The sequence below is a fragment of the Siphateles boraxobius genome, unplaced genomic scaffold, assembly GCF_051911475.1.
Source record: "Siphateles boraxobius isolate OS27281-9 unplaced genomic scaffold, OSU_SipBor_1 86, whole genome shotgun sequence".
Lineage (NCBI taxonomy): Eukaryota > Metazoa > Chordata > Actinopteri > Cypriniformes > Leuciscidae > Siphateles > Siphateles boraxobius.
In genome coordinates this window covers 8,788,021-8,808,938 of record NW_027509215.1, presented here as the reverse complement: position 1 = coordinate 8,808,938, position 20,918 = coordinate 8,788,021, and the positions used below count along the sequence as shown (strand labels likewise).

General features: G+C 37.6%; 1 protein-coding gene across 6 annotated transcripts in view; it reads left to right on the top strand.

The window, feature by feature from the left end:
• Positions 1-20,918, top strand: part of ranbp3b (RAN binding protein 3b) — a 32,195-nt gene that overhangs the window by 7,953 nt on the left and 3,324 nt on the right. For 2 of the 6 annotated variants that reach the window (XM_077221942.1, XM_077221940.1), the window contains 12 exons: positions 1,560-1,646; positions 1,774-1,845; positions 4,587-4,652; positions 8,503-8,604; positions 13,028-13,128; positions 14,759-14,878; positions 15,006-15,103; positions 15,194-15,269; positions 15,795-15,891; positions 16,941-17,065; positions 18,725-18,845; positions 20,456-20,598. In XM_077221942.1, coding sequence (XP_077078057.1) covers positions 1,560-1,646; positions 1,774-1,845; positions 4,587-4,652; positions 8,503-8,604; positions 13,028-13,128; positions 14,759-14,878; positions 15,006-15,103; positions 15,194-15,269; positions 15,795-15,891; positions 16,941-17,065; positions 18,725-18,845; positions 20,456-20,598 — 1,208 coding nt within the window. Of the gene's footprint in view, positions 1-1,559; positions 1,647-1,773; positions 1,846-4,586; positions 4,653-8,490; positions 8,605-13,027; positions 13,129-14,758; positions 14,879-15,005; positions 15,104-15,193; positions 15,270-15,794; positions 15,892-16,940; positions 17,066-18,724; positions 18,846-20,455; positions 20,599-20,918 lie in introns of all 6 variants that reach the window. The other 4 variants (XM_077221941.1, XM_077221939.1, XM_077221944.1 and 1 more) reach the window with 2 other exon arrangements.

The window sequence follows — 20,918 nt, the reverse complement described above, 5'->3', positions numbered from 1 at the left end:
TATGAGAGTTATTTGGAGGTCATTGTCTGAATTTAAAGTCAATAATGCATTTAACAACTCTGACACTGATATGTTTTTCTATATAAACTAGGGAACTACTACAAGTTCACTCAACGTTTCTATTCACGTTACCGTGCTAACGCATGTGATTAGTTCAAAACCCTTAACAAAAAAATAGCCTTAACAAATAAATAATGAAGCACAAAAAATTGCATTGTTTACATAATTTATGCCACGCAGTTAGATGATCTTGGGAGTCGGGGAGTTTATGGCACAGATATACACAAGCATGCACAAGATTTCGCTGCTTTCTTTTTGATCGGATCATTTTAAGCCGCTAAACTCCAGGAAAATGTTCAGTCCAATTATCCATTAAGCGAAAGCATTAAAAAAATCTGTTCAAAACAGAGCTAATGTAAAGAAAACCAGGCTTATTACATCAGATGGCAAAGATAACGGTGACTCGCATCTAGTTTTCAGTGAATTATTCATTCCAGTGTCTGTTTAGCTTTAAAATACGAGCTTTGTCATATTCTGTCATTGTTTCTGAAGAGCGTGAGCCCTCACGCATCTCGCTGTGTGAAATGCAGACTGAACAGAATGTCAAAACATCCCACCGCTGTATGACCAGATGATATGCAAACAAAGTTTCTCGGCTGGATAAAGCAAACCAGCATCTCGCTAGTAAAGTTTTGTTGGATGTGAATTGCAATCAAGGTAAAGACGATTGCAGTGACGTACAGGATCGTACAGTTATTATTGATGCGCAATCAAACCATGCATGTGTGCTTTCGATGCATGGATCGCACATTGTATTTATGCACATTTCAGTACATTCACCATGTATCCACACACATTCAGGATAATGTTTTTATCTATCGTGTGTGTTGCTGTTTAATATTTCTGAATGGATCCATGTACTGTAGTAGGTATATGCAGTCAGGTCAAGGTGGTTGGATTTATTTTTTTGGCATCTCCGTGTGGTCATGTTTAGTATTGCAAAGTGACATGTATAAAATGTAAACAAGCTCTGTACACTGAGTTCTGAAAAGTTTTGGTATGCATAAATGTATGAATTATATGGACTTCTTATATCATTTGGTTATTAGGTGTCCTTTTGGAGTCTCCAAGTGTCTTTTTTTGGAAAGACATAAGTTTACCTTGAAAAAAGCTTGCAGATTTTGTGAGAATCATCCTTCAATCTGATGTTTTACTTTGCTGGGTATAGCAAATGACAAAATAAGTGCATTAAACAAGATAAGTGTATGCTTAATTTCACAATAAGTATGTGAATAATCACAGGAAAGGGTGTGATTAATCATGATTAAAATTGGCAATTTATGAACAGCCCTTATTTTAAAAAAATAAAATAATAAGTCTCACCAATTGAAAGTAGAAATTATTACCAATTCTAAATAAAGTTCTAAAAAATTTGCAGTTATTGCACAAATATTAATTTAAAATGAGAATTTTTGGTTCTCAGCACTGTGTACAGAATTTGAGTGCTTCAATAGTTTTAGTTTCTGTTTGGTCTATTGATTTTGAATTGTGTTCTTCAGATTCAGATCGGGATGATGTCGAATACTGTCCCCCAGTTAAGAGAGAGAGGACCTCATCTTTGACCCAGTTCCCCCCGTCACATTCAGGTGAATCTACAGCGATCGGTTTCACTGCAGTGGATCGACACTCGACAAGTATTATTTGGCTGAATTTAACTGAAAGTTTTATGCTCCCATCTGATCCTCTCTTTCTTGCTTGCTCTCCCTCCTACAGTTCCCAAGAATAATATCTTTATGCCCTCAAGTTTATGCCAGTCTCCAACTGGTAATTCAGACTCTGAGCCAGGTAAGAAAAAGTCTTCTTTTCAATATTTTTCTAGAAACTATAAAGATTTGAATCTTAACACCAGCCACGATGTTACGAATGTCCAGCATCAAATAAGTGTTCTGATCACTGGTGGCTACATCAATGAAGACAGAAAAACTATGATATTTAATAGGGATGCACCGAGTATTCGGCCACCGAAAATATTCGGCCCGAAAATGACCCAAAAGTGCATTTTCGGTTTTCGGCTTGTCTTGGCTTGTGCTTGTCTGAAGCAACTATCTGCGGTGTGGACGTATTTCAGTAGGCTATATCTGAGAAAGACCCACGGCCAGCGATTTGCAAAATATGTAATGCCGAAATTTCAAGAGGGGGTGCATCTGCAAAGACTTTCTCCACGTCGGGTTTAATTTATCACCTGAAATCCAAACATTCCGATCGCTACGCTGAATATGAGAGGAACGTGGCACATAAAAGGAAAACTCATCCGATGCGCGCGTGCATCGATATTGACTACCAGCTACAGCGTGCTAACCTCAAAAATCCAGCTGTATTCTAACAATAACTTAGCTCTTAACTTACCTAATAACTTCCGGGAGTCTCCCGCATATTGATAGCGACTCCCTGATGCCCGCAAATTAGTTCAAATCTCCCAGAATCTATAGTGCGCATGTGAGACAGAACATACTGTGCTCCAAACCGTATAGCGCCCGCACAGCAGAGAGGGAGAGAGCGAGAGACCTTGCGTGTGTGCCTCATGAAAGCTAGTCAAAGCGGGCCGCCACAAATAAATGAACGTACGGGGAACCCTATGGAGCTCAGACGTCCATTACCAGTATGCTCAGTCTAACCGCACAATTTTTAAAAACCGCAAAAAATTTAAATGCACTTGACCTAAATGCACTTTGTTTTTATGAGAGAACATTTAATTTTAAAACCTTTCTGCAGGACAGTAGGCCTGTACATTATTATTTAATGTACACATGAGTGGGGTCAAGTTAAACATTTTAGTTTGAATTTTATTTTATACTGTGCATTTTTGCAATGTGCTAAATAAATATTTGCATAATTTGTAATTGATTTATTCTTTGAAACTTTAATATTAATTTATGCAATTGTAATGCCTTGATTTTAGTAAAGTTGGTACACAGTCATAGCCATAAATGCAATGGTACTAGTAATTGGCATAATTTCTTTCGGTGTTTCGGTTTTCGGCTTTCGGCCTTGGTTTCCTCTTTTTCGGTTTTCGGTTTCGGCCAAGAATTTTCATTTCGGTGCATCCCTAATATTTAATATGCAATTGTGGAGGAGGGCTTTGGATTAATGAGATTTTACAGTGGGAGGAGCTATTAACCAGGATGCAATATAAATAGAACTCAAAACTGGCAAAATGTCTTGTTTTGAGTTCATGAGTTCGGCTTTGTTCTGCGGCCATACACGGTCTTTGTCATGTTTGACAGTCTTAGGTTTTGTTTACACTGCACACATCCAATTTGGTTTTCGCATTGTCATTTTTCACATGTGGACGTGATTTGGATTGGGTTTTTAAACGTTAGATTCCTTTAACATTTTTATTCAGACAAAAAAAATGAAACAAATTTGAGTTGGATATGTCAAACAATCAGATTTTTCTGCCTGTTTAAAAGCTGTATATTTTGTCTGGCTATACAATCAGATTTTCTCCATCTATTAATGGGATGCATTATAATTAAATTGTTTTGCAATCTTGCCTTGAGGCACTTTATATGTGTATATAAAAAACAGAAAGAATGCATTGGTGTAAAAGTAATTTTATTATTACATTCAGGGTTTGTTTACACGACAACGATGTACTTAAAAAGGGGAAGGCGCTGTATTCTGCTGTCAGGCCAGTAGTTGGCGATGTCACTTTATATAGAAACAAAACGCGTCTATAGACTAAACAGGTAATACGCATGCGCATGATGTCACCATTTTGACAAATTTGTGTTTTTATAGTTTGTGTTTAACGGTATAGTTTTCAAAAACTTACACTTTGAAAACCGTTTCCTAAAGTTTGTTTTCAGGCCCCCAAAACGCAGTTGTTGCATAGTTGTTTTAAAAAAAAAATTAATCAGACTGTATAAATCTAATTTAAAACTCATTTGCTAAGTGGCTTCCGATCTCTCATCCTCTAGATAAAGTGAGCTACGCAGAGTAATGTAAATAGAAGATCATGTACATGCATCTAAAGACAGATTTCTATTTTGGTCTCTATTAGATCGAGCACAAACCCAGCCAAGCGCTCTAAACCCAAATGTGTTCCGGCTACTGTCAGGAATGTGCTAAATCAAGTCCAGAGGCCTGTGGAGGGGACTTGCGGTTTAACCGGAAGTGTTCAGAGTCATTTTGAGGCCATAGATATGAGGCACAGCTTGAAGGCAATATAGATATAGAGACTCTGTGGCTGAGTTTGCATTACTAGTGTGTATACAGTGTGGTATTTACTGCACACTGCCTACTGCTATGTAAAAATATGAAGCTGTATGCATCTAAAAATGTTTAAACTATTGTAATGTTTATTTTCCCCCCATTTCTGACCGAATCGAGTCAAACCTTTCTTTAACTAGTGTTATAGCATTGAGAGAGTATGTGTTGTATGCCATTCATGCGGCTTATTCTTTACTGATGTGTTTGAGGCCACACCACGAGTGTTTGTTTGTCTGAGAGATCTTATCTCGTATTGCATAAGGGATGTTTGCTTTAGTGTCTAACATGTTTATGCTTCTGTTTGTCTGTCTCAGAAGAGAAGCCCGTTGGGTTCAGGTTGAAACCCCCCACACTCATTCATGGCCAGGCCCCAAGCTCAGGTAAGATCAACTCATTCCTGCTTTGTTGCATGTGTGTGTAGCTACAGTAAAACATTCACATAAATGCACTCTCCTGAGCAGGAAAGATTGGGGAAATTAGTCACAATGGCTCTGACTGTGAAGCTTCCTCTTTCATTTCTGTTTTAAATGTCATCTTGTACTTTTGAAAGCTCCTCAAATAGATTGATGTCTGTTTGCGTCAATGTTTTGCTTTTTTCATGAGATGTTGCTTAGAACAGGGGTGCAAACTAAGTTCCTGGAGGGCCACAGTCCTACGGTTTACTTCCAACCATGCTCCAACACACATACCTGTAGTTTTCAAATAAAGCCGGGTTCACACTGTACAATTTTGGCTGTCTGAGACAAATGGTGAGCATCCTAAAATATTCCTCTGATACTAGGCCAAAATCAGCTTAGAAACTGATGAAGCAATTACTGAGACAACAAGCAACCATTTGCTCCACAAGTCTACGTCTTTGTTTGTTTTTGTTTTTCATTTTTCTTTTCAAGTCCAGCCATGATCAAAATTAATGGTAGAGATTTGCCCCCTATACCCTCACTCACTGGTTCCTACATTACTTCAATAATATAGTCCACTTGAAGGATTGAATGAAAACGATTGAATGAATTGAGTGCCAGAATGCCCTGCTGCTTTTGCATAATTTGTGCTTGCTTTTTAATAATTATTTGAAACTATAATGAAAAGATTTATTTTGAACTCTGTAATGGAAACTAGCATAATTTATTTATTCATCAATTTATAGCTGTATGATATTACGCTTCAGCCACATTGGACCAGCAGTTTGTAAAATGGATCGATGGATGATTAAGCTGCGCCATCTTCTGGTCAGACACGAGAATTTATTTGACTCTCACAGTGAATTTCTAGCCGTTGAGCGTATATCGGTTGTTCATCCGTTATTGCGGTGCGTCATGGGATTGAATGAGTGCACTTGATGATGTCCACCATGGTTTCGGGCACCACTACAAATGGCTGTCGCCTCAAATAGTGCCCTATTTAAGGGTATAGGCAACGATTTCGGATACAGTCATTGTTTTTGTTTGCTATCTACCATTTAAATCCCGCATGTAACGCACTGTCACTGAACGTGTCACGGATTGATGAAGTAAAACTCTGGATGAGTCTTCTTGCATGCAACCTTTTTAATGCATCTTGAGTGCCGTACATTCTGACAGTAATGACATCTGAGATCCTACAGTGTGACATGGCTTACAGCGGGGATCATGTTCATACAGTCTGACAAGCAACAGTCGTAAAGGACTATTCAAATCGTACAGTGTGCACCCGGCTTAAGCCTGAATGGCTGGATCAGGTGCGTTTAATTAGGGTTGATGCTAAACACTGCAGGGCTGTGGTGAGTTTTGCACCCCTGGCTTAGATCATTATTTTAGCATTATATATTATAGTATTTATTATTTTGAATGAGCATTTTCTTTAAATTTTTGGTTTAATTTAATGTTGGTAGCCATTTTAGATGCGGTTTTCATTTTTGTGATTTCTTTTAGGGCTGTCACGATTCCTCGATTAAATTCGAGTTCTCGATTTTAAAAAATCCTCGATTGCAGTTTAATAGTCGAGTAACCGGCAAAATACTGTGAATGGCGAATTCCACGGACAAGAATGCATGAACTGCATTATTAGACCGTTTTCTAAGGCTGCACAAATTAAAACCATTTAAAACTCATACTATAACATAGTGCTATTGTGAAATCACAAAGGCTGTGATTCAATTGAGTGAATATATGGCCTGCGGGTTTAATATGCGCTTTAATTATTTCCATGCCTTATTTCACAGTAAATTCTGATCCATATGAACATATCATTTAGATGCGTGGAGCGTCTTGAACTCCATCTCTGCATATGCGTTTTGGTTGCTTTTAACGTTCATTTGGGAACTCAATGTGCGCCATTTCATCAGATTTGTAGGGTAAATCACTTATAAACCTACGCCGACACCGTAGATTACATAAATATCTTTCTAAATACCAAAATATACTCAAATAAAAACCGGTAGTCAATTAAACGCCGGGCCTCTGATAGTGGCCGGGGGCGGGGTCAACACAGACAAATAAAGGCCGGTCTCAAGTTAAGGCCAGGGAAAATTTAGTGTTGATAGGTAATCTCCTGTGCCTTTCATATAATGACATAACGTAACATACTCATTTTCCACTAGATATTTTCCTCTACATGTCATCATAGATGTCGGCCCGCTCTGACGCGCATAACTGCCAGAGGTAAAGACGGACTTTCAGCGCTTGTCATACCGTACATCACAACTATTCCGTGTTTTAACCACATCATGTTTATTTTAGGTTTCTGACATTTAAATACATATAATTTATAGAAGAACAATACATTTATAGTTTGTAAAATACACAATAGTGTCTATGGAAGCGGCAATAACAATTCATTCAAATATATTTGCCGAGGTGTTTGTGCAAGTAACTATTAAGTTTACTCTGTTCTTCTCCCAGTTCACCGGCCACTTACTTTAATGTATTTCGTGAGAAACTGATGAATTCACGTGCTGTAATAAATCCAACAGACAGGAATCTCTGTACTGCGGCCCAAACAAACATCTCACGTTACAGATTAAGATCATTTATAACGTTAAAGGTTTTTAAACGACACCACAAACTCTCTTACATGTATTTGAGAGTCCGAGTTTGGAAGTTTAAGCAAGTTTGTTAATATTTAGAAAAAAAGTGCTACATCTGTCATACAGCGCTATTTTGGCTGTGGTGAATCACGTGCGTGCTAAGCATGACGCGTCACCATGGAAACAGGGCGGGCGTGGGGATCGCGATGCCGTCTCAACATAGTGATGTCTGTCAGCCAACGCGATAGATGATTGCATCGTCTATCGGGCCAATCCTATTATTTATGAAAAAGATAGAATTAGAAATAAAGGCCTGCCTCTAATAAAAGCCTGCTTCGAATAAAAGCCGGTTACCTTCTGCAGTTCAGGTAAATAAAGGCCCCGGTTTTTATTTGAGGAATTACGGTATGCGAACTGTTCATCATGATTTCAAAATAAAATTAAACGCTTGCTCTGACTTTGCATGCCCACGTATTATTGTTCAAGAAATTACAGTAGCTATTACATTTCAATCGTAAAGAAGTGGCCAAATATTGAAGATTAAGTAATTTGAATTAAATGTTGTTTAGCCAATATTAAACAATGATTTGATCATGCTGTAAAGTGTAACAACAACGATCACCAGGTTGTTGGCGCCCTCTGCAGGCATTTGTTATAATGCGTAATGTATATAAGATGATTGTTTATATTATGTACATTATGTATTTTAACAGTGTTTTTTTATAAAACCAAATGTTTACTTCTTTTTAATAATTTAATTAAAACCCAATTGTACTGTATTTCAAGTCATTTTAAAGGCATTGGTCTTTGCTTGGGTCCATTTTTATTACCACCAAAATAATCGTTAGTGACAGCCCTTGTTTTTTTTGTAATATTTCCCCAATTTATTTTTATTTCAGTTTAGTCATTTTAGTACTTCAACTTATTTTATGTCATTTACTTGGCAAGGCAGAGCAGATATCCTCGTTATCAGCACTCCGACATGTAGCGTAATTGTGCTTAGGCCACCCAAGTTCCAGCTTGTGGTCCTTTCCCGACCCCACTGCACTTCCGGTCCTCTCTCAAACCTCTATTTGAATACAAAAATAGTTTTAGTAATGGATAACAACACTAGCTGTTCATTGCTAAGACCTAATTAAGCCCTTTCTTCTGATCCTCAAACACTGGTGTGTGTTGTTGCCCTGCGGTGTTTGGTTTCTGATTCAATCCGTCAGTAGGTTGTTTTCCAGGCGTTCCCAGTCAGAAGCCCAAAGAACAGCAGCGCAGTGTTCTGAGACCAGCCGTTCTACAGGCTCCTCCGGCCAAGACCCTCACAGAATCCGTCAAGACGAGTATGTACAAATCCCATAATGCTCTCTGCTGGCTTTCAGAGCAACAGAATATGTGGAGGTCTCAGCCTGTTCTGGATAGAAGCACATTTTAGGCTCATGTTGTGTTTAGAACGGATGGGTTAAATCTAGGGCTAGTTTTCCTAAAATCTGATTTAGTTTGTTTAATTTTTTTTCTGGATTCCAGAAAATTTTGCGCTAATTTAATTATAATTGTCTAAAGCAAACATCTTCAAACAGCGCACCCTGGCTTGGTTCCAACCGAACCGCGAGACAAAATGACAACTGTAGCACCATTTTACCATTTCTACAGTTTAAAGTGAGCAACAGAGCTGTTCACACCGCAAGTGTTCAGGGCAGTTTATGGTAATAATTAGGGGTGTAACTGTTCACAAAATTCACGGTTCGATACGATACAGTGGTGTCACGGTTCGGTACGTTTTCGATACAGCAAAAAGAAAGAAATGCCAGAGAAATTTCCTATTTATTAAAAGAAAATTATTTTTAAATAAGTGTGAGTTTTCCCACATCTTTAAACTTTTAGTTTTATAAATGGGGGTAATCTTTGAAGGATGAACAAATAATGTTTTGGTCATCACATTAAAAATAACATTTAAATATGATATTTGAGTTTTGAAGTGCTGGAAAAAGATGTGTGATGTACTTGAAAGCATTTTACTATTTCTGCCAAACTTCCATTGTTACAAGTTAGTGTTACTACAGTAAACCCATGGTGAATGTTGCTGATCTGGGGACTTAAAACCTGTAACTAGTTCATTCATGGAACAATGTTTCTCCTTGTTTCCACATCAGCGCTGTTTGATCCGTTAATAACGGAGAAATTTTAATGCTTCTCACTAGATCTCGCAGCGATGTTATTACTTCAGTGGCGAATTCAAATGCTTTGTTTACTGGATCTCTCAGCGCTGTGTAACTTGATCAAGATCGGCTCACGCTGCTCTGACATTGGTCCAAACTGATAAACGGTCCGGGAAGCACACAATAATGAGTAGCTCAGTTTCGTTTGCCATTTGATGCTGTGTAATGTTGTGGTGGTCGCGCTAGCGCGGATTTTGATCGGCAGGAAAAATGGTCCAACGAATCGTTTGCTTTGTAATGCGTACTGATTACCGAACCAAGCCTCGTACCGAACGGTTCAATACGAATACATGTATCGTTACACCACTAGTAATAATCAATCAGTGCTATATCCTCTGTTTTTATTTAAAGCCAAGCGCGCTTCATTCAAGCCTTTTTTGTTCCGTGCGCGTTGCTTCTCTCGTCCGCTAAAGCGCCTTATTAAAGGAGTAGTTCACTTTAAAAAAGTTGTTTCAACCCTGTATGAATTTCTTTTTTCTGCTGAACACAAAGGAAGATATTTTGAAGTATGTCGGTAGCCAGACAGTTGATGGACCCCATTGACTTTCATATTAGGAAAAAAAAACTATGCAGTGTTTCGAAACTACTAGTGTCGCGGAGCGGGTGTTACGTATACGCGGTGTAAAATTTTTAGTAATCCAAAAGCATGTCTAATTAATTGAAATCATGAAACTTATACAATTATTAACCTTGTACAATATTTTTTTTTTTAAATCTATGAAAATGTTTTTTTTCTTCTCACAAATTTGCTGTTTTTACTGGTAATCAAATGAAGACATAAAATATTAATTTCTTTTAATCATATGAAATTTACTTTTTTTCGAACAACGTGCTAAAATTGAGACGTATCTAAATTCTACTGTACAACAGTAATATATTTCTGTCAGGGTTGAACCGAACTTTTATTTTGACGGGTTGCCGTGAAGACCTTTGAGTTTCTGCTTGACATGCAAATCAAGCGGTTAAATGCTCACAAAGTGACTTTTTGAGCGGATCTAGTGTCTGGAGATGAAGTTCATGTATTTGTGTCCTCATATAGTCAAAAAAAACAGTTTGAGCGTCACACGTGCTTCACTGTGTGTGTGTGTGTGAGTTAAATGAAACTGTGCGTCGTCTGCACCATTCATGCGCACAGAACATGCAGGATTTGTATTTAGATAGTCTTTTTGCGGTTTAATATTCACAAAGTCTATCGCGATTTGATTTTAAGTGTACTAAACTGCTTTTTATTTATTCATCAAAAAAATTAAAAATTCTGTGAAAATCTGCGTTATACAGTAAATTCAGTTTTTATGACTGGATTCCCAGATTCCGTCCACAACATGGAGCTTGCCTGTCTTTTTTTTCTTTTTATATATATATATTTTTGTTATTCTTTCAGGGGGGGGGTGGGGGACTGGCCGCCCCTCAAAACAATGGTAGGGGAAACACTGCTATAGAATGTGAAAGTTAGAATCGTGACTTAGTTTTCGGTGTTTTTGGTTGCAGAGTTTATCAATAAATTATATAGATATTTTTTATAAAATATATATGTCAACAATAAGGTAGGAGAGGCTTTGCTGTATCGTGAATAAGTCACGGCTGAAGGGCGTTGTTAGACATGACTCGAAGCGGAGTAACTTATTCACGATACAGCACTAGCCTCGAGTACCCTATTGCTTTTATAAAACGGTTTCCACACAATACAAATATTAAAGCCGAAAAATATGTATGTATGCAACTGTATGAAGTAAAATCATTAAAAGCCTTCCTTCCGCTAAAAAATAGTCCCTGACTGTAAACGGCAACAGAAGTTACTTACATTATTTCGCCATTAGATGGTGTCAAAAATGGTGTTGATGAGTGAGTCAGTCAGTAGTGAAGACTTTTACATAAACCCCTTTCACACAGCACGTTGATCCTGGGAAATTGCCGGGAAATTGCCAGAACACCTTCTGTGTGAACGCAAACACGACCCGGGATTGATGCCGGGATCGATCCCGGGTTGGGGACCTTGTAACATTGCCGTGTTCAGTCCCGGAACGCGCGCTGTGTGGACAAAAGCCGTAATCAGTGCCGTGTTGTAATGATGGCGCTGAAGCCTGGTACGTAATGCGCTAGTTTATGATCGAATCAGAGAAAAAAATGCACAAGCCTGGTTTCTCGAGAGAGAGAGAAATCGCAGCTCATAAGCAAACTATAGACGCTGCTGAGACATTACATGTCACATCGATGTCACGTGTCTTTACGGGATTTTTACGGGTTGTTTGTGAACTCTGGAAAATCACTGGCAGTGTGAATGAACCAAAATCAAACGAACCCGGGTCAAATCCCAGGTCACTTTATCAGTGTATTTTCTGGAATCTCTGTGTGAAAGGGGCTTTTGAAATGACTTAAACTTGTGAACATGGAAAAAGCAAGATGCAATACTCTACTCCAGCTTCAATGAACAATAGGCTATCAATGAGATCAAACATGTGTTTTAAGTTGCTGAGAGTGGTTGCTAGGGGTTTTGTGTAGTGATACATAGAACCGTTGGGTGAAGCGGTCATAGCCGTGTTTTATCGTAAATAAAACACAGCTATCGACCAATCAGAATCAATGATTGGAACTAACTGTTTTATATATATATATATATATATATATATATATATATATATATATAAAATAAAATATTTAGACAAGTCTCCTTCTGTTTTTTTTAATGACACACATAATCATTACGAAAATTTAAAGCTACTTCCCTTAAAAAAATTTTTTTTTAGATAATAGAGTTTGCCTGGAGCTTTGCTGGAAGGAAATATAGAGACTGGACCTCTTGGAACTTTAAGTGAATAGCCCTGATTTAAAGCATCTTTAATCAGTTATATAGCTAAATGGCTAAAGCTGTTTGTATGAGGTAATCATTCCTCATATTCACAAGGCCAGTTTGAAGTTAGGAGCTATAAACAAGCATGTATACAACTAAGCTTTAATCAGTTACTGAAGACTGGTTGGTGCCACTTCTAGGTGATGACTTAAAGTATTCAAATTAACAAATGATGATTGATATATTAAAATAATCGATCTCTAGTCCAAAATGAAATGCTAAACAAATAAAAGCAAGATGTATACTGAAGTCTTTTTCCCCCCACTTCAAATATTGTGCTGTACAACAGGGGACGTTTGAATCAACAACTGTTAAAGACCGATATATTACTCTGAAAAATGAATTAGCCAATTTTTAAATTATCAGCTTTTAATTTTCCTGGCTGGACCTTTTATCTTGAGTAGTTTTTCCTCCCTGTATGACTTCCAAAAGCTACAGACGACCTTGCCAACAGAAAATAAACAATGTCAGTTTTCATTGTTTTTAGTGAATGTTGTGGTAATTTTTCTGCAGTTTTTAAAAAAAATCGTTATGTATGTATTAGCATTATATTGGCCATCAATCACCATGCTATTTAGATATATGTCCGACTAGTTGTCATATCGGATGACCACTAGTATTCATGACTCCTTAGCACTGGAAATGTGTGTTGAGTGTGTGATGCTGTTAGTTTATGCTGTTTTATTTTTACACTCGCAGACTCCAGCTGTGGAACAAATGGAGTGGGGAAGTTTGGAGATTCATCATCAGAAAACCGATCTGTTTTCCTGAACAACACAGAGAGCTCAGACAAATCACCGGTGAGGACATACATCACAAACATCTGAGATGGAAACGCTTGATAAATGAATCGCAACTAATTGCATTCTGTTTAGAGCATCTCATAAATATCTCCGTCACCTGTAATCATTGATCATCGTTGAGATGACCTGGGTGTGTAGTAATGGCTAATAGATAGTTGTTTGGAAATTACATTGTGATCTAGTTGAATTTTCATTCTAGAGTTAATCTTCTTAGTTTTTTAAGCAGCAGTGATGTTACGTAATTGTGGTGAATTGTGACATTTGGATACATTTTTAAAATTGCCTTTTCATATCAAAACTTTTTCTGATCACATTATCGTTTTCCAAAATTCTTGTACACACTTGTCTCGTCCACACCAAACTTTGGAAAATGCTAATATCGTCTTACTGCACATGTGCAAAATGTAATAAAAGCTCACTGAGATGATACTAAGAGACCAGACATTAAGTTTACGCTGTTCTTCTGGCACAGTTATTTTAGTTTTATTTATGTCTATGATTGGCTACAATGATCAACACTTCAAAAACATGTTGTCTTCACCGAGCGCTTGCACAACTTAATTTTTAAGCGTTGATTGAGCGCGTTGGCCAATCAGAGACATATATGTTGAGCGAGTGAACACTATGGCCAATCAGAGACATATGTTGAGCGAGTGAACACTATGGCCAATCAGAGACGTATATATGGAGCGAGTGAACACTATGGCCAATCAGAGACATATATGTTGAGAAACTGAACACTATGCCCAATCAGAGACATATGTGTTGAGCGAGTGAACACAATGGCCAATCAGAGACATATGTTGAGCAAGTGAACACTATGTCCAATCAGAGACATATATGTTGAGCAAGTGAACACTATGGCCAATCAGAGACATATGTTGAGCGAGTGAACACTATGGCCAATCAGAGACGTATATATTGAGCGAGTGAACACTATGGCCAATCAGAGACATATATGTTGAGAAACTGAACACTATGCCCAATCAGAGACATATGTGTTGAGCGAGTGAACACAATGGCCAATCAGAGACATATATGTTGAGCAAGTGAACACTATGGCCAATCAGAGACATATATTTTGAGCAAGTGAACACTATGGCCAATCAGAGACATATATGTTGAGCAAGTGAACACAATGGCCAATCAGAGACGTATATGTTGAGCGAGTGAACACTATGGCCAATCAGAGACGTATTTGTTGAGCGAGTGAACACTATGGCCAATCAGAGACATATGTTGAGCGAGTGAACACTATGGCCAATCAGAGACGTATTTGTTGAGCGAGTGAACACTATGGCCAATCAGAGGTGTTTAAGAATCCGTTCAACAGCGCTCAAAATGCTAGAGGGAAATGCTGGTATTGGCACATTTTAAAAATGTCAGTGTCGAAGTTACCTACGATTTATGTTATTTGAATGATGAAATGTGTGTGCTAGTCAGGTGACACGAAGTGCCTTAACCATGAAACAATGGTGGCGCATTTTTTTTTTTTTTCATTGATGCGGCATAAAAAGCTGCTTTAATATGAGACCCTACAGAACGAGGCTTCAATATTCACACCTTAAACATTGTGCAAAACCCATAGACTTGTCGCCGGATCTGCATTAATTGTATTTCTTTGCAGAAGCGGGAGAAGGAAGGAGAAGAAAATGGAGGTGAGCAGAAAGACGACAGTAGTCAGAAGAAGGACTGTGCGGTGGACTCGTCGTTTGTGTTCGGGCAGAATATCAAAGAGCGAGCGAAGGTCAGTGGTGACTCACCTGTGCATTTGTTTCATTCTTTATTCACAGCTGCAAATTGGAACCATACAAGTTCCCTCAGGAGTGTTTGTGTTTATGCTCATATTCTCTTTCTGTGTTTTTATTAAACAGTTGGATGAAAACAGCACGTCCAGTGACTCAAAAGATTCCACACAAGATTCTCAATCTGGCGGCACCAATTATTTCTTACAGTACATGGGCAGCGCTAGGTAACTGATTCAATAGACCGCTCTGAATCCAACTTCTGTTCGCTCTCTGGCCTGGGAACCATGTCTTGTAAATCTGCTTCTGTTTTACAGCTCCAACAATGCCACAAACAGCTCGGATAAAGGCTCCAAGTTCGTTTTTGGCCAGAACATGTCTGAGAGAGTACTAGTGAGTGGATTTGAACCATAGACACATTTTTCTCTCTCCTGGTTAAAAAATAAATAAATTATACAGACTAATCGCCTCTTATATGTAGTATTTGAAGGAGTAGTTCAAAAATAAACCCAAAAAACCCAATTCAACCAAAAATAATTTACTACTCCTCACATTGTTAAGCCTCAAAAAGAGAAGATTAGTAGAAAGACCAAGCTGCTTTTTTCCATAAAATTAAAGTAGGAGGTGACTCCAATAAAGCACCTTAACAGAACAAATGATAACCTATTCGGTTTTCATTTTGGATGGACTATTTCTTAAAATATTACAGCAAATGGCAGGTAAAATACAGCAAATTAATTGTTTTGGAAATGTCAGAGGTGTTTAAATATAGTTGTGTGTGTGTGTGTGTGTGTGTGTGTGTGTGTGTGTGTGTGTGTGTGTGTGTGTGTGTGTGTGTGTGTGTGTGTGTGTGTGTGTGTGTGTGTGTGTGTGTGTGTGTGTGTGTGTGTGTGTGTGTGTGTGTGTGAACTCTTCCAGAGTCCCCCGACAGGAGGCGAGGTGCCAACAGAGGCCATTAAAGACAGTTCAGCTCCAGCGTCCGAGCCGTCATCACAAGAGGCCACACCTGAGAAAAGTAGGTTCCATTTCACTCAGCATTAACTATATATACACACACACACACTTATATAATTGTAATATATTGTGTATATATATTTTATATTAGGCAAGTCAGGTTGATTTACATTTCCTAAACAATGGTAATTCAAAGTGCTTTACACAGAAAGGAATTAAAATAATCACAAAATAAAACAAGGAGAATTAAAAGAATTATAAAAGGAACTAAAAGTATAAAAAGATGATATAAAGATAAACTCTTCATCTGGCAAAACACCGGTGTATCATATTTTTCACAACAACCATTTTTACTCTGAGATTTTACCATGGGTATTACACTGTGTCTGTGTCATATTATATGATTTGTTTTATAAATAAAGTATTTAATTTGAATAATTTTCATTTGCCATGTTCATATGCGTTTGTAGTCGATCGGATCACAAGTGGACGACATTAAATACAGGTGTAAACAGGGTGTAAAATGTTTTGAGGTTGAAGCTGATGCTCTCCGTGTGTTTTTCCGTTGTCTCCGGGTGCGTTTATATGTAAATTGCGTGACCTTATTTCCTCCATTAGATCAAAAGATCTGAAAAACCCATACATTTACCCATGTATGTCCATAGACCCTTCCCTTGAAGAAATAAGGACAGAAGTGGTTGAAAGTGGATAAAAGAGACAGATTAAAACACTAGGTGTAAACGAGGATGTGTCCCTCTTCTACTTGAGATCCGATTGACCAAAATGCATCTTAATACCAGGTGTAAATGGGGCCTTTGATCTAATTGTCTGTGATGATTGGTGCTTAGTGCATCATTTTGTTTTCAGTAAGAATAAAAAAAAAAGTCTTGTCATATCGGAGTACATGTATCTTGACATTGACATTGCATATCCCAGAATCACACTTTATTGTTGGCTGTTTGAATATTAAATATTATTAGTTTTGTGACTGGATGCTCTAGCTTTGTTATCATGTCTTAATTAATAGCTAAGCCTTCCCCATAGTAGTTAGATTGAATGATATGCTACATTCAGTTCATCCTGATGTTTTTCTCTCTGTGCACATGTCAGATCACAGTGTAACAGAGTCTCTAGAAGAGTCGGCAGCCGCGTACACCAAAGCCACTGCCAAGAAGTGCATTCTGGAGAAGGTGGAGGTCCGTACAGGAGAGGAGGCGGAGAGCAACGTTTTACAGGTGAGACGATGTTCAGCGTAGCAGTCAGTCGCCTCAGGAAAACTCTTGGCAATATAGTCACAATTTTAAGAATTTTCCTGATTCAGATTCACTTAATCCGTCAACAACATCTGTTGCAGCTTTCAGTTACAACAGAAAATAATCTCAGTAGAAAGTTCACATTTCTGATCAGCAGATGAACTTCTGGTTATGTGATTTCAGCCTTGCTGAGTTGTGGGATTTATATAATTTACGAATAGTTACTTCATATCGAAGTTACAGGGTTTTTTGGCTTTAAATTGACATGACAAGAGTTGCAAAATTGGGGATAACATTACATGTACAAGTCTCATGTTGACCTGTCATATTTATTTAAACCCAATTGTTCCTCTTTTTTCTTCTAAAAAACATACTTGAAATGGAAGTGAATGGGGTCAATTTGTAAACACAAAAATACTGTTTTAGTAGTACAGTCATATGACGTAAATGCATTAATATGAATTTAGTGTGAAAATTTGCTGACTAACTTTTTGTATAAATTTTACATTTGACAATTATTTTTAATCCAAGTTTACAATGTTTTTGCCATGATAAAACTGTAAAAAGGTTTTAAACAGCTTTACATAATGCACAAGTTTGTACAGAATATTTTATATAAAGGGCATTTATAAAATTATTTGCTTCACATTTTGACTTATATCCTACCATTTACTTGTAAAGCCCGGGACACACCAAGCAGTTTTTGTGCGTCGGCCGACTAAGTTTTCTCAGTAAGTTTTCTCGGCCGATTTGCAACACATGTTGAATCGGCGTCGGGCCATCGGTGAGAGCGAGAACTCTGATTGGGTGTTCAGCTTAGTGAAAAAGTCAGTGCACAAGAATAATAGCAAAACAGCAAGGAAAGAAGTCATATAGAAGGCTTCATCTTACCTGAGTGTTCCTTGGTGAATATTTCAATTATAACATGAGCGGAGTGGAATGAAGTAAGTGTTTAGCAGGATTGATTTTCAAAATGGTAAGCACACACTGCGTTGTTTATGGTTTGTGTATCTGCAGCGTCGGTTTCCCTTTTCGAATGACGTGTATATATATGAATATGTCTGCAGAAATAGACAGATGTCTCATTTACACGCAGGTGCAGAACGCACATGCTAGATGACAGTTGGCTGTAGTTCGGTGTGCCGGTTTTCATCAGCGCTAGTTCTTTGGCATGCGTCCCTACCTTAAGTGTCTTGGTGCTATTTAATCATTTTTTCTTTACTGTAACCTTTTGTAAAGATGTAAAATGTTAAACCTTCATTAACATAAATATATTTATATATTTTATTTTGGTGCTATTTTCTTGTTTGTGCCAATCAATATTATCCCAAATGAGTATAACTTGTACTGAACGTTATGATTATAATTTCGAGACTGTTTTAACTTCTATTCTGGTGCGCTGCAGTGTCTTGGCCCATATACTTCTATTGTAAGTGCATTACTATAAAGTTATTTGCTTGTTTTTATATACAGAGACAAGTCAAAATTATTTTCTGTGGTAATTGACAGCAAGATACGTTTCATAGAGCTCAAGTTGTATTGACCTGAAACCTTCCTTTAATCATTGCAAGCTATTTTTTTCCTCTCCGTAATAAGATGACCTGCTGATAACGAGCTGATTTGTGTCCCGTGTCTCCACAGATGCAGTGCAAGTTGTTTGTGTTCGATAAGCCAGCTCAGTCGTGGGTGGAACGAGGCCGCGGTCTGCTCAGACTGAACGACATGGCGTCCACCGATGACGGCTCGTTACAGTCCAGATTAGGTAAGACCGTCGTTGAGTCGGTCACGTGTCTTCAGTGGTCTTTTTTGCGAAATCCCACTACAATCACAAGTTCAGCTGGTTGAGGCGCCCGAATATGGATCAAATTCTGATTAGAGAATCAGGAATGAAGAAGGGATTCTTAATAACGAGGCATTTATTTACAGTCTTGAATAGGCACCTTTGATCGTGTATGGTCTACAGAAAGAAATGATTTGCAATAATATTTGTTTAATATGCGTCTCATTGCACCAATTCCACTAAGAAAATCAGTAAACATTATACAATAAATATATTCAACTTAAATGTCAGTATTAATCACAATGAAGTTAACGAAAATACAGTAGTACACAGAATAATACACTGCTGTAAACAAACACTCGCACTGTATCGGAGCAAAACTCTAGCGTGTTTGGTGATGAGTCATCAGATTAGTTCGTCAAATTACGTCCGAAATAAGTGGTAAAAACCTAATCAATGTAAACATAGGAAATTACAGATCACATGCACGACACATATTAGTAAGGTATATATATATATATATATATATATATATATATATATATATATATATATATATATAGACCCCTTTTGCACCTACGTCACAATTACGTCACGGCGTTAGCTGGAGGCAAAACAAAGTGAAAACTGGAGGCGGCCAATACAAACCAGCACAGATTCGGCTACATAAGATCTTAAATTATTTTATTTTTTTTATTAAATGTCATCTTGTTGTGTTTCTGGGTGCAAGAATCACCTACAGAATCCAATTTGAAATTTGTGAAATTTGCTTTGTGAATCATCTATGATTGTATACATTGTTGTGATTGATTGTGATAGACTTTTTGAAGAACCTGATAAGAAAGAATAATCAAATACATATAGTTAATTAATATAATTTTAATACATAAATATTTTTATTTCTAGAAAATATTCACATCATTAAAATTGCATTGTAATATCACTCTTTACATTGTCATATTCTGGCCTTGGCGCTGGGCAGGACCGCGCAATGTAACGTTGCCACAAGTCAAGACCATTCATCACATAGTTATAGACATCTAAAGATTTATATGCCCTCAGTTTGTCTTTACGCTCGGTGTCTCTATCAGGTAGTTGTAGATGGCAGGCCACTCAACCGAGGTAACGTTAATCCTGTCAGATCGTCCATCCATTGACTGAGCGTGTACGGGTCGGCCAATCTGGTTCCGTCCGTTAAAATTAACTTTTGCAAATGACAATCGCGGTCCTGGACAGTGAGTGACCTTGCACATTAAGATAAAATCTGATTTTCTCCCGTCATTGTTAAAAAACAAGCTAACAAAACTTGCAAACTAGCGTTAGTGAAGCGGCCAGAGTGATCGTTCTGCCTCCACCTAAGCTCCGCCCACATAAAAACGTCATGTTTACCAACTGAAAAGGGTTCTATATATGCACTTACATGTATTGCATGGATGCATTTACACAGAACATAACTAACGACATAAACGAGGATTGACAGTCATCATCTACCGGTGTGCGTCGCTAATAACAGAACATGCAGGAAACAATAAACAAACATTTTTTGAAACAGGCTTTCTGACCGTCTTCGTCTTTCTCCGTCTGTTTTGCAGTGATGCGTACGCAGGGGAGTCTGCGATTGATCCTCAACACGAAGCTTTGGCCTCAGATGCAGGTGGATAAAGCCAGTGAGAAAAGCGTTCGTATCACAGCCATGGACACCGAGGACCAGGGAGTCAAGGTCTTCCTCATATCGGTATGATGGACACCTCCATAACGCTTCACACAAGAAGGGGATTGGTATTTAGTTGTATTTATCAGTGAATTAATGCAAAGGTAACATGCATAACTTGTTTGAAAAATTTAATTTTGGAATCAGGTTTTGTAGTCAATTTAATAAATTATGTATCGTCAAAAATGTATTTATTTTAGTTAAATTTGTATTAATTTTAGATAAATTTATATTTATTTTTTATTATTTAGAATTAAAATTAATATTTATTTTACTTATATTTTTTATTAATGTATTGTTAATTACATTTATTTTAATGTATATATAAACACTGATTTCTTAAT